Genomic DNA, 12,665 nt, shown 5'->3' with positions numbered 1-12,665 from the left:
CGGCGGCTCACTTTGACAAGAATAAATATTAAAGTGGACACATCACTTGAGAAACTCGTGATAATTCGTCGAGCATGGTCGATATAAAGCAAGACATGTATCACTCTTGTCACCGTATGCCGCGCATTTTCTCATGCACACAAAAACAGCAAGTAACAAACTTCTACCTTTAGTTCCAGTACAATAGCAGCTGCGATAAGGGCGGTATTGAGGACTCATTCGGTACTCTTGTCATGGCCATAATCATAAAGGCTTCAATTGCTATCGCGAAAACAAAAGTTTGCAGAACCATTGCACGGCTTATCTTCAGGCTGCCGGAAGACACCTTTGTGCGCTGCTTGTGTTCGAGTGAATCCGGGACTACAGAGGGACGCAAGGTTAGCTCGGAAACAGGGCAAACGTATACAAAGACGAAGTAGCGCGTACGTCTCCGAAACAGCCGATATCAGACAGCTGCGGAGTTTCTCGTGCTCGTTCCGTTCAGCGCAATCCTATCTCTCCTTTGGCGCCATTCGAATATCTCTCGAAAGCCCCCCTCTCCTGCCCGCATTTGACTCGCCACTGTTCGAGTGGTGCTCGGTGAGAAATAGCTCCCACAACGCGTGCGGTTTGCAGATTGCGGTGCGCGACAATATCTCTTCGCTTACGCTGGTGTTTACCGCTAGAGTTCAAGGGGAAAGCTGCGAAAGAAAAACAATTTCTTGTTTTGGCTTCGTGATGTGCATAATTTCCGCGTTTAAAAGACCGAACCACATCGAAGCAGGTTGTGCATGCTAAAGAGTTAACGACTGTTTTGGAATGAGCAGCGGTCTGACAGGCAAGTGTACTTCTTTTCTTTAGAGCAACGCTTCAGCCTTGTTCTATTGACACTAAGTGCATTGATAAGCGATTTATGAGATTCCTGCAGAAAGCTATGGCTAATTGCCTCGAGTATTAGCAATAACTTGTTCACTCTGAAGGAAGACCATCTAAGTTATGTAATATTAGTAATAATAACAACAGTAGGGTTTTTACGTACTAAGACCACTATATCATTCTGAGGTACGCCCTAGAGGAGGGCTTTGGAAATTTCGACCACCTGGGGTTCTTTAAGTGGCACCTAAATCTAAGCACACGAGCCGCTAGCATTCCGCTTCCATCGAAATGTTGCCGCCGCGGTTGGGATTTGATTCCGCCACCTTCGGGTCAGCTGTCGAGTGTCATAACTGCTAGAACACCGCTGCGGGAAGATCATCTAATTTAGTACCACAAACCTACTCGTAGTGAATGCACATGTATAAAGCCTAGAAAATTAATCATTTTACGTTTAATGAATACGCAACATCAATAACTGCGACTACTCGGAACATCGTACTGCTAATCATAATACCGGCGCCGGTTCACTACCGCGACATGGAAGATACCAGCCAGCATTTTTACTGCTTAAGTTTTGTCACATGAATTGGAATGTTCTGATCCTATGTTCCACCAACTGTTTAAAGCCTCGTTGTTGGTTAAAGTATCGTTGCAGCAACGTACACTTTAGTTATTTGTTGCAACGCACGCGCAACGCAACTAAAGCGTAGATGGCTTCTATTTGACTGCACGTATTCGATAGGCTTCCAGGCCTGAACATTATCAACAAAAATGTAGAGACTGCCATGTTATGATCGGTTATTAAACGCTCACGAAGACACTGAAGCGCGACCGCTCATCACTTGAAAAGTGCATCTAAATACCAGTATGGATACTCTTTCCAACCCAGGAAACGTGCTTTTTTCGGATTACTATTGATATTTTATCACCGTTTTTTATAAGGATTTATTGCATAACGGAATTTATACTGCATGACCCCCTTTTTGTTAGAGCGTAGTTATATGTATTTTTCCTTCGAAATTGATGAACAGCCGCAACAGTATTGTTGCAGCCATTTAAAATAATGTGATCCGCTACGTTGTGAAAACCCTTGATCCAATAAACAAACTATGATTTTCTTGTCTATATATGTATATCGCGTGAATATGCTGTAGCATATACGATCGATAAAATAATGCTTTCAAAATGCTTTTTTTTTTGGGGAGCACTTAGGGGGCAGGCCCACTGAGCACTACGCTTCTTTCAGGAAGTTCTGAAGAAGCACTAACCCTGACAATGATGCTAAGAATGGTGTGAAACTCAACATACTTGATAATATGCTTTCTGGAAGTATATTTCAATTTTGATGTTCCACGTGGCGACCTTGTTTCTGGTTTGGATGACAACAAGACTCTTTAAGGAGAGCAACAGTTTAGTTAATATTCTGGATCTGCATAAATGCGGGAACAAACTGTTGCTTTGACTGCGAACACTGTCGAAATGTCGCGGACTTCCGCTTATTTTATGCTGAGCTATGTATTTTTAACGTTGAGCGCTTACTAATCTTTATCTTCTCGCTGTTTTCTTCTTTTCCTGCAGAGAACTCAGCCTAGACTGTGGGAGCATGAAGATAGCGCTGCTTCTATGCATCGTGGGCTGCTACAGTGGCCCGCTATTGGTCTGCACCGCTGAAGGTACGCAGGGAAAGCATGTTTCTTCGTAGACATTCAAAGATGAGCGCGTGGACCTTTCTTACTTCCGTGTCTGGTGTGGTTTCATTTGTTTGAGACAGCGTGCCAAGACAGGATGCGAAAATGATAAGCAGAATCAGAGTTCCTTAAAGGCTCGCGAATACTTTGAAATCCCTACAACCTTCCTATCGGAATCGCTTATGTGTTGGCTAATAACGCACTGAGATAGGCGGTGATATAAAAGGCACGTGGGACAGACAGCGGTGGCCATTTATAGCAATGAAGTGGCTGCCAAGGTACGGGAGCCCATCCGAGGAAACCAGCGAGTAAACTGGAGTGATGAAACTCAAAAAGTTGGCATGCGTTCATTGGAATCAGCTCGCACAAGATTGCGTGAATTGGAGGTCGCTGGGAGAGGCCTTCGTCCTGTAGTGGACATAAAATAGAATGATCAAGATGCAGATGGCGATGATAAAGTGTCCAGTAGCTCCATGGCATGCCGCTAAGTCATAATAAGCGAAGAAATGGAAGAAGCTTTCACAAAACGTTAGTACGGTCATGTGAAACGAAAGATGGTTCTTACGTAAAATATTAAAGCATGGGCGTACATTCTGCACGCTTTAAAGCTGGTGTCCTCCATAAGCAGCGTAATTTAGGCGGAAGCCCTGTAAAGGTATTCTATATAAAATATTTGAAAAAATCCCAGTATTTCAAAAATATCAAACATCAGCAAACAAGATCTCAATGGAAGCGTGTGACAAAAAAAAACATGTAACTAAGGACCAAAACGTTGGAACACCAGCCAACGAACAAAGCGATGTGGGCATTTTCTTTAGCCCGAAGTTTTCTCTGCTTATCGTTTCCACGCTTCGGGCAAGAAAAAAAATCTCATATCTACTGCTGGATTTCGAGATTATGCTCTGAGAGTACGCAAGAGTGCCTAAGACTCTTCTGGCTTTCACTGGGGTCGCAATACAGGGCCGAAATTGACACAGTTCGTAGAATACCCCGCGCATCACTCAGAGGTTAGCAGGAGTTAGCAAGGTGGCCTTATTACACTTCTGTCACAGATGGGTTTCATCTAGAAACTTGAATGTATTAACTAAGCGGGAATGTCAAAATAAATGAGTCCATGTGAGTAGTAAGGGCAGTGGCGTTATGCCCGTTGCGTAAAGGCAAGTCTCATTTCGGCGATGGCGAGCGGTAGAAGTAGAGCTCTCATTATTATTCATTGGTGTCGCAGTAGAGCCAAATGACTCTGCTGCGTCGCTTTTATCTGAAACTATTAGACACTGAACGCTACTCCAGCTCAGTGCAGTTTGTTCTTGTTTTCTTGCTTTTCGCGATGATTCTCCACTTTTACACTTTCAAACAGCCTCGTAGAATCATGAGGTATTGTCTAGAGAAATAAACTTGAGGGGTTACGATTCCCGAAAGAAGCAACCATCCGCCGATTGGTGGAAGTTGTTTTTATCTTCATTAAGGTGAAGTTGCAACGCTGACCTGCATTTTATAGCTGTGAGCACTGACTGGCTTTTTTTTCTGATGCCGTTTCTGATTCAGATGAGATCGTTTTTCTGATTCGTTATGAATAAAAGTGTGTACTATGACGTCATCGTCTGGTAGAAGCTCAGAATCTCGCTCACGTCTCCGTTTATTTAGCTCCATTGTTCTGCATTAAGTGTGCACCAACTTGCCCAAAGACATGCCTCAGAAGGCTCTGCCTTAATTTTGCATGCTCCTCCTATAGCAGAACCTTACAAGGCTCTGCTTGATTTTTGCGTGCTCCTACTATAGTACTACCTTAGGAGGCTATGCCTAATATTGCAAAGTCCTCTTAGAGCAGAACCTCAGAAGGACCCGTCTGAAATTTGCATGCTCCTCCTAGAGCAGAACCTAAGACGCCTCTGTCTGAATTTTTCGTGCTTCTCTTAGAGCAGAAACTTAGAAGGCTCCACCTCAATTTTGCGCGCTCCCCTTAAGGCAGAGCCTTACGCGTAGAAGGCTCTGCCCGAACTTTGCATTCTCCTACTATACCAGAACCTTAGAAGGCTTCGCCTGAATTTTGCATGCCCCTCCTGTAGTGGAACCTTATAAAGAGCCTGCCGGAATTTCGCGGGCTCCCTTTAGAGCAGAGTCTTAAAAGGCCCTGTCTGACTTTTTCATGCTCCTCCTAGAGCAGAACCTTAGAAAGCTCTGCGAATTTTACGTTCTTCTTGTAGTCGTTAAATTGCCATGTTGTTATTGATGTTAACTTTTCAGATGCCAAGCTCCTGTCCCAGCCGGAGCAGAGTACACCACCTCCAACGCAGCTAGGAGATTTGCACCGTGTCGCCGAAGGTGCTAGTCACGCAAGCGATGGTGTGTCACCAGAAAGACCGGGAGCCTTGAACCGGGTGTCGAGAGCGGCACGCGCCTTCGACGATGCAAGCGGTTCCGTCGACGAGTACGGCGTGCTCAGAGCGGCTTTGAATCCACCTCGGCGACACCGGTTCCTACATTTCGGACGCAAAAGGGCGCTGTCGGCGCCATACTACGGGTAAGCAAGGGTGTTTTGAGTTAGGTTGTGGAAGGGGGGACGGGATACGGCTCTGAAACTCCCAGTGATATATGAGAGCTGCCATGTAGTCGAGGGATAAAATTTATTATTAGTATCTGGTGCTAATTATATATGACACGGGAAAGTTTGCGCGAGTGTTTTCCGATGCTGCAGACTCTTCCTCAGCAACGCGAGCCAACAGCCACTAAGCACTAGAGGCGGGAATACTTTCACGGGTTAGATATTTTATAAAGGACTCTGTTTCTAGATCCCTAGCAGCCCGTTCAGACAGTTCCTATGGAATCTGGATTCACCGTAGTTTACGTGTGTAATATGTGCCTAAAGGCATGGTATCTACAGCTGGTTACAGCACCTTATCGCAAAACGCGACACCTCTCACCCCATATTATGTCACTAAATGAAGTGGCTGTGTCACACCAATAGCAGGTGACATGATTGATAGGTTCAATCTTAAATGAATATTTCGAATGGAGCATATGCATCAAAAAAGAGCCTCAACAATGGTACAAATTTAGGTTACCGATTGGTTTCCATACGATTATACGAACAACAATGCACAATACGATAAAACAAAAAGCACGTACCTTACCCGCTACAATACAGCTGAACCTGCTTTGTGAGTAGTTTTCCATTATAGATATTTCGAAAATAAACTGATTGTTGCACCAATTTTAAAGTAACCTTACCGCCTCAGGTGATCAAAACATTCCTAATTTCCCGTACTCTTTTTGATTCAGTGGGACGCGAGGTTAGCACAACTGTCGGAGCTCTAGCACTGTGCCTACCTCGCTCACTCTTCAATGGTGACTTGCTTGTTAGCCTAACACCACACTGCAATTGCGCTGCTACAGGTCTCCGGTACTCAACTCCGATGCTACAGCCTCGGGCGAAGAAGAGGCAGAGTGGAGTGGGGGAGAAGACGAAGACGACGACGAGGTGACCGCGTCCCAGGAGGGCCCGGAGGCGGCCGCTCTGCGATGGGCCAAGAGGACACTTCGGGATGGCCCCAACAGCTTCCTGCACTTTGGCAAGAGGGAACCGGAGGAAGAAGGAAGCGGCGGAGAACAACTTAGGTGAGAGACTGTTCCGCCATTCCAGTGAAAGGAGAGATATAAAGGTGCTCGTTGGTGCGTTTATCAGGCGTTTGTTCTTCTTCGGGGCAACGAATCGCATTGTTACTTCCGGTATAACGAAACAAAACACATTTGGATTGCGATAGGCGTAGTACTGACCCATTGCTTGGTTGATTCGTAAATTTATAAACGTAAACATCGTTGACAAAGATCTGTCTGGCTGGGTGAAGCAGTTCTGAAAGCCGGAGTGGCGCCAGGCTCAATTTTTATATAGGCCTGGCGTTTTGAGACCCTTTCGGTCCCTTCTTGAAAGTTAGACTGCATCGACTGTGGAAGCTGCATCGTTTCCTGTCCTCTCCACTCATGTCGGTTTCTCTTTCCATCACGTCGCTAAGCCCTGAGTGTATAAAATGGGCAACGTTTCGAAAGAGCAGCTAATGTCGCCGGCGGTGCACTGAACATACTATATAGGCTTTTAATAGGTACGAGCCTTTGGTGTATTCAGAAGAACCCCGGCAACAACAACCGCTTTTTGGCAACGTTGCCCACGTACGTTGCCCACGTACACGCGGTAGAAAGGAGGATGTTTAGTGGTTACAGCAAACCACTTATCATCCTCTTGGAAACGGGAAACAGAAGCGAGAGGAGAAATAATCATGCCATTTCCGCAACTGATAGAGTCTATCCAAGAGGAAGGGACCTACGAGGTCCCAAAACCTTGCATACATCCAGAAATTGCGGCTCGCGCCATTTCTGCATTTAGAATTCATTAAGCGAATGTCTCATGTAAAATTTGCTTTCTACGTATCGGTGAGAAGAGAGAAAATCTACATGCAGAAAGCGTGTGTGTTACTCGATAAATGCTTCAATCACTGTTCCTGGTGGTTAAATCCCTATTTGTCATAGCACAATAGACGCGTAGGAAATACATCAAACTAGCTATGTTGTACTAGCAGCTAGCATGTCTTTCAGGTCCGACGATGCTGTGCTGAGAGTTCCAGAAATGTTAGTACAGGGGTAAAATACGGCACAAATTTACAGTCTCAGCTCAGAGCGCACCTAACCGGCAATTCAAATTAGGATGCTGACTTCCGTAGACCTTCAAATATTATTGTAGCATCACATTCGCTAACATAGAGAAGTACATATAAGGTAGCAGTCTTCTTTGGTTATAGCGTTTTCTTTGTGAACATCTCTTTAGACGTGCGACGCTGATATGTATGTATTACTGACAACGACATTACTCTTCGCAGGTTCAAGCGAAATGTGCAAGAGGTCCAATCTCTCGGATCTTCTCAGATGCCGAAAACAGAAGGCTTCGAGCAGTTGAACCAACAGGCCGAGTCACTCGACTCGGACAACCTTGTCCTAGCATCGAAGACGAAGCGCTCTCCGAACCACATCATGCACTTTGGCAAGCGTCTCCAAACTGCTTCAACAGTTGGCGAAAACGACGGTGTCAAGAGAGCATCCCACAACAGCATTATGCATTTCGGAAAACGCACTAGCGAGCAAGACGTAGCCGCCGCCTTGGAGAACGTCTACTCCACCATGGATGGTGAATCAGTAAAGCGTGGTGCAAACCGCATGATGCACTTTGGGAAGAGGGATCCCGAATACGGTGTTTCAACCGGACTTGAAGGCGAACCGGAGTTTGACTTTGTATCGGCCGACAAAAAGGCTCCTAACAGGATTCTCCATTTTGGCAAGAGGCCCAGCGCTGGGCAAAGCAGCAGTAGCGGGGAAGTTGACAATGAGCTTGAGGAAGCGGAAAAGGAGAAACGAGGCAACCGTATCATGCACTTTGGAAAGCGGGAGGACGAAGACTCTTCCGGAATGACGCTGTCCTCAACGGACGACGCATCATCCACCGCAGTGAAGAGGTCTGCTTCCGCCCGCAGCAAGTACTCCGGAAGGCCCGATCAGCTGCAGCCATTCAACGGGATCGGGAGACAACTTCAGAGGCAGTTTCAAGAATGGAAGAAGCGAAACCGCATCCTGCACTTCGGCAAGAGGGAACCGCAGGAGAGGTCCGGCAGTTACTACGAACAGAAACGTCTGGGAAACCGAATCATGCATTTTGGCAAGCGAGCCGGATACCCGTTCTACGCCGAAGGCGCCGGATCTGCCGCCGCAGCCATGAAGGACAAGAAGCTGAAACACTCCATTCTGCACTTCGGCAAGCGTGAGGACGGGCTCGTATCTGTAATGGGAGGCGACAAGCGCAACCGAATAATGCATTTTGGCAAACGAATCGGAAACGATGACCAAGAATATAAGTATGGGCAACAACTTCCCATGGACAAGCGCGCGGGGAACAGGATTCTCCACTTTGGAAAAAGGCTGCAAGCGCCGAACTTCTCGTCATTGCCCAACGCCTGGCAATACGGGATTGAAGCAGCTGCAGGGTCGTCTCGCACTGCAGCCAACAAGAGGGCTCATCGAATCCTCCATTTCGGCAAACGGGACGGCGGTGCCAGCTACGACGACACCGCTGTCGGCTCCGATCATCTCGTCTTGGCACAAGACCTGGACGAGACCGACACGTCTAAGGTCTCTGGCGGTCATGGTCAGCCCGAGACCCAGAAGGTCATCAGGAAGAAGAGGTCCACCCCGCCTACAGAGAGTAGCGACTACATCGACGACACCCTCGCCCAGATGATGGGCGAGCTGATGGGTGAAGACGGCTATGCAGACCGAATCACCATGGGTCACTCGGGCTTGTCAGGGCCGTTGCACCTACCTCATGCGTACGTGGCCGCCCAGGTTTACGGGAACGCATTTCCGCGCATGCTCAGTCGACCCAGCCGGAGCGACAGGTTATTCCGTGCACTGTACAGCGGAGAACATGGCGCCGAGATGATGCCGAAAGGCCAATCTCGCAACGTGTTCCTGCACTTTGGCTGAGTTTGTTCCACACTTTACGATGCTGAGCCGTGGCAAAAGAAACTACTTTCTCCTCTTAACATTCTCTTTCCCTTCGTGCTTTGCTCCGAACACCAGTCTTGTTTTGACACCTGTCTTCGTTTCGTTTCTCTTCCACTTGCGTCACGAATGGAGAAGATCTGGGTGGAGACGAACCTGAGCGCTGTCCTTGGTGTTTTAAGTGATTAGCTCGCCACTGAATGGTTGTCTGCGGTCATTTGCGATCTCCATCGATGTCGTTTTGTCGGTCTACAAGCAATGTCCGTGTTATTATTCACTTGTATTTATTTAGTGGTTACTTGATCGAAGGGAGATTAACAGGGTGAAAGCTACTCTTTCTAGAAGAAGCGTTTCCCAATCCTATTCAAGGACAATACAGAATAAGTCGAGGATGAAGCTGCTCCATTCATATCTCCTTCGACTTCGTGGTCCTTGCAGCACTCTTTGCTCTGTTTACGTAGTGTGCACTGCACTTCAGCTCATATTCACTGGCCAAACTGTCAGTTTTGCCTGGCGAGAATTGGTGACAAATTTCGGCACTCTTGTATCGGTATCCTTCACCCCCTCTGAAACGCCTTTTAGTGAGCACGAAAACAGAGCCCTTTTACCACTCCCTTATGTCGAAGCAAACTGTGATACCCCTCTCGGTGACAGGAATGATGACCTCTACACATTCCTTGCAGACTTATGAATTTCGTTGATTCCCAATTTTTATTTCCATGTCTAGTCCTGCAGAAGCCAATGCGGTAATTTCAACGCATGCTTTGGATAGGTCGTTCTCATTCCTTCTGTCACTGTTAACCGTTGAGACAGATTTATAACAGATCTTTCGAGGTCTCAGTGATTTCTGTGTGTGCCAGACGAGTGCACGATTATTCATTGTCGATATTACAATGTACTGAAGCCTATGTTAGGCCTGTGAGAGTTTGTGGGAATGTGACATATATGCACGAAGCTGTTACGTCTTTGTTCGATCTTTCCACCTTGTTTTTCTTCCGTTTGATATATTATTTCTAAAGGAAGGAAAACGGGAGAGAGGAAAGAAAGGGATGTTAACCAGTTTGGCATAACCGGTATGCTACCCTGTACAGGGGGAAGGGATGGGCGAAGAATTAAGTGCTCTCAATGCTTCGCGTTGAGTAATTCATTACTGTGTAGATTTTTACGCAAAGGAATGACTAATCTACCTCTCCCGAGCACAGAACGGCTTGACGCGTCTGGCTTAAGGCACAGGCGATGCTGTCATCAGTTCCCCAAAAAATTGTGTCATGTAACTTCTATCTGCCAACAGGAATCGAGATGCACATTTAGACGTATCCTTCCAGCATGAAGTTTTTTTTCGAATGCAACTGACAGGTCTGAAAGCTATATACATATTTCTCAGTTAAGCTGGTTCAGCGCTAGGGCATAGTTTTATTATTTTCATAAGGTTGTCTTGCTGCGGCTGCAAAAGCTACGCAGGATACTTTTCAGAAATTACTTCACCTTGGTTCACTTGGAAATCGTTTCATCCTTGCTCCTTCGCTTTCGAACCGGTGCGTTGACGTATTTTTGGAAAACAGGAAACAAACCTTAGTCGAAAACTTGCTCCTGAGGCATGAAAAGGACATCCTTTTATGTCTTCTAAAATTGTAGTTTCGCTCGTAATTGATTTCCAGTGCCCACTTTAAATAGGAACTGCACACGTTCATGCAAAGCAAATTACTTCAGCCTCGTCGCAGATATTGGACGATGATAACGTAAAAATTAAAACTCACTACCCGAGAACTCCAATTAATAAATCCGCATGTGGATGCAAAGCATGTAGAAGAAGCCTTAGCCGCCACAAAATGTGCTTTAAAGAAAATATTTATATGCCCTTTTTTTCGCAGCAGGTCGTTTTAAAGTGTTTTTTATTTGATTTCTGCGGTAATATTAGAAGACAAACTATGTTCTGTTGTATCCTGCACAGCTTGTTCTGTTAACCCAAACTGAGATGCGTCAGCTTCTGCAGGGACTTGTTATGTATGGGCCTAGAAATCGTATTCGTAGCGAGTCCTTTTCCAAGGACTATAGCCTGTATATCTGTATGCTCTCTTTACAATTGCTAGGACAACTCCGGTATCCCTATATTGTTTGATTAAATATACAACGGATTAAACCAAACCACCTTCAATGAAGCAACAGCCAAGCTGTAGTGAATGGTGGTCGCGGCTATTTCAGTTAGGCGCTCAAGGAATTTAAGCAGATATTTTGAATAAAAGATCTCAAAAATGTAACATTAGAGGTATCTAACATCTAAATAAAAATAAAAGTAACAATTTCCCGAACGCAACTAGGAGCCTGTTTACAGCCCATATTTTGGTTATGCGCTAAGTAGTGTTTCCAGACTTGCGTAAACGAGGTAACATGCATAGCGAAATCGTAATGCAGTGTCTGTAGCTTCAACTGTACTGAATGAGTTTAGGTTTTCAATATGCGCAGCTTGGAAAAGCATACTACAGGCGGAAGCTGATGCGACACGCAACTTTGTGCGACTAAAGAATATCATGTGACTTGAAGGCATGTGAACAACCAAGTAGCAATGACTTGCACAATAGGGAATTATATCGACATCATAAAAACAAGCCACCGGATATAGCATATAATGTTCTCCATGGCACCGCCTTAGGGCATAGGAAAAACAAGCTGTCTTCAGATCGTCGACTACGAGTTCGGCTTGCTTTTGAACATTAGAAACTCTCTTGAATTGAATCTGTGGTCATATTGTGAGAGCAGTCCTGCGCATTACATTGTTGACAGCCGGAGCTGGAGCTCACTTGTTGTCTTAGGTTCATCTGAACCTATGTAGTATTTGATTATTATACAAGCTAATGAATGTGCTACTCATGTTTTGACCTTACGAGAGGAACTCGACTAGGAGGAATTGTTTCCCGCATGTCATCTTCCCAGAACTCATTGTATAAGTTTATGGTTGTATGCATCTCTGAGAAATGAATGTTATTTTGGTTGATACTAACATGCATTTTTTTATCCATCCGCTAAGGATGAACTCTGAGAGTGATAACCCGTTTTAGTGCGCCATATGTTTAAAGATTGCGCTTCACTTTGTTCATCATGTGCTATTTATTTCATTCTCGCGCTCAGGTTCATCTCGCAAATATTGTGGAGTCGCGCCTATTTATTTAATTTATTTCGCTATTTATTTACGAGAGGCCGCATTTACAGCCTCACTCAACCGTCTTCAGGCTGAGAAGTGGCCGAACGGATGGCTCCTTACAAGAGAAATACCGAAGGAGAGTGAACGACCGTGCGAATAAAAAAAGGACGTTGACAATCTCAACTGGACGACCAAGAAAAACGCACGAGAATAAAAATATAAGAATGTTTAGAAGTGGAATAACTGGCTTCATTCTTTTGTACCGTTGTTCTGCGAGCTCCATTAAGCACCAAGTCATCCAGTGAGGACAATGACAATGTTCTGACACATATACAAATGCGAGCCAATGGCGATAACACCAGGGTTGCCAGGTGGAAACAACAAAAATAGTTAAGAGATGAGAAAAACTAGCCATAAAGTAGCAAATTGAGCGAAGGGTGTAA

The 12,665-nt window shown here is 45.5% G+C and overlaps 1 protein-coding gene across 2 annotated transcripts in view; it reads left to right on the top strand.

Annotated features, from left to right (window-relative positions):
• Nucleotides 1–12,439, top strand: part of LOC119401787 (uncharacterized) — a 162,800-nt gene extending 150,361 nt beyond the window's left edge. For both annotated transcript variants that reach the window (XM_037668760.2, XM_037668761.2), the window contains 4 exons: nt 2,434–2,528; nt 4,788–5,064; nt 5,937–6,158; nt 7,412–12,439. In XM_037668760.2, coding sequence (XP_037524688.1) covers nt 2,459–2,528; nt 4,788–5,064; nt 5,937–6,158; nt 7,412–9,065 — 2,223 coding nt within the window. In that variant the 5' untranslated portion in view covers nt 2,434–2,458 and the 3' untranslated portion in view covers nt 9,066–12,439. The remainder of the gene's footprint in view (nt 1–2,433; nt 2,529–4,787; nt 5,065–5,936; nt 6,159–7,411) is intronic.
• Nucleotides 12,440–12,665: the final 226 nt, after the last annotated feature.

Source organism: Rhipicephalus sanguineus, chromosome 8 (genome assembly GCF_013339695.2).
Source record: "Rhipicephalus sanguineus isolate Rsan-2018 chromosome 8, BIME_Rsan_1.4, whole genome shotgun sequence".
In the NCBI taxonomy this organism is placed as follows: Eukaryota; Metazoa; Arthropoda; class Arachnida; order Ixodida; family Ixodidae; genus Rhipicephalus; species Rhipicephalus sanguineus.
Note: the sequence above shows the minus strand (reverse complement) of the source record. Positions and strands in the feature narration are given on the sequence as shown.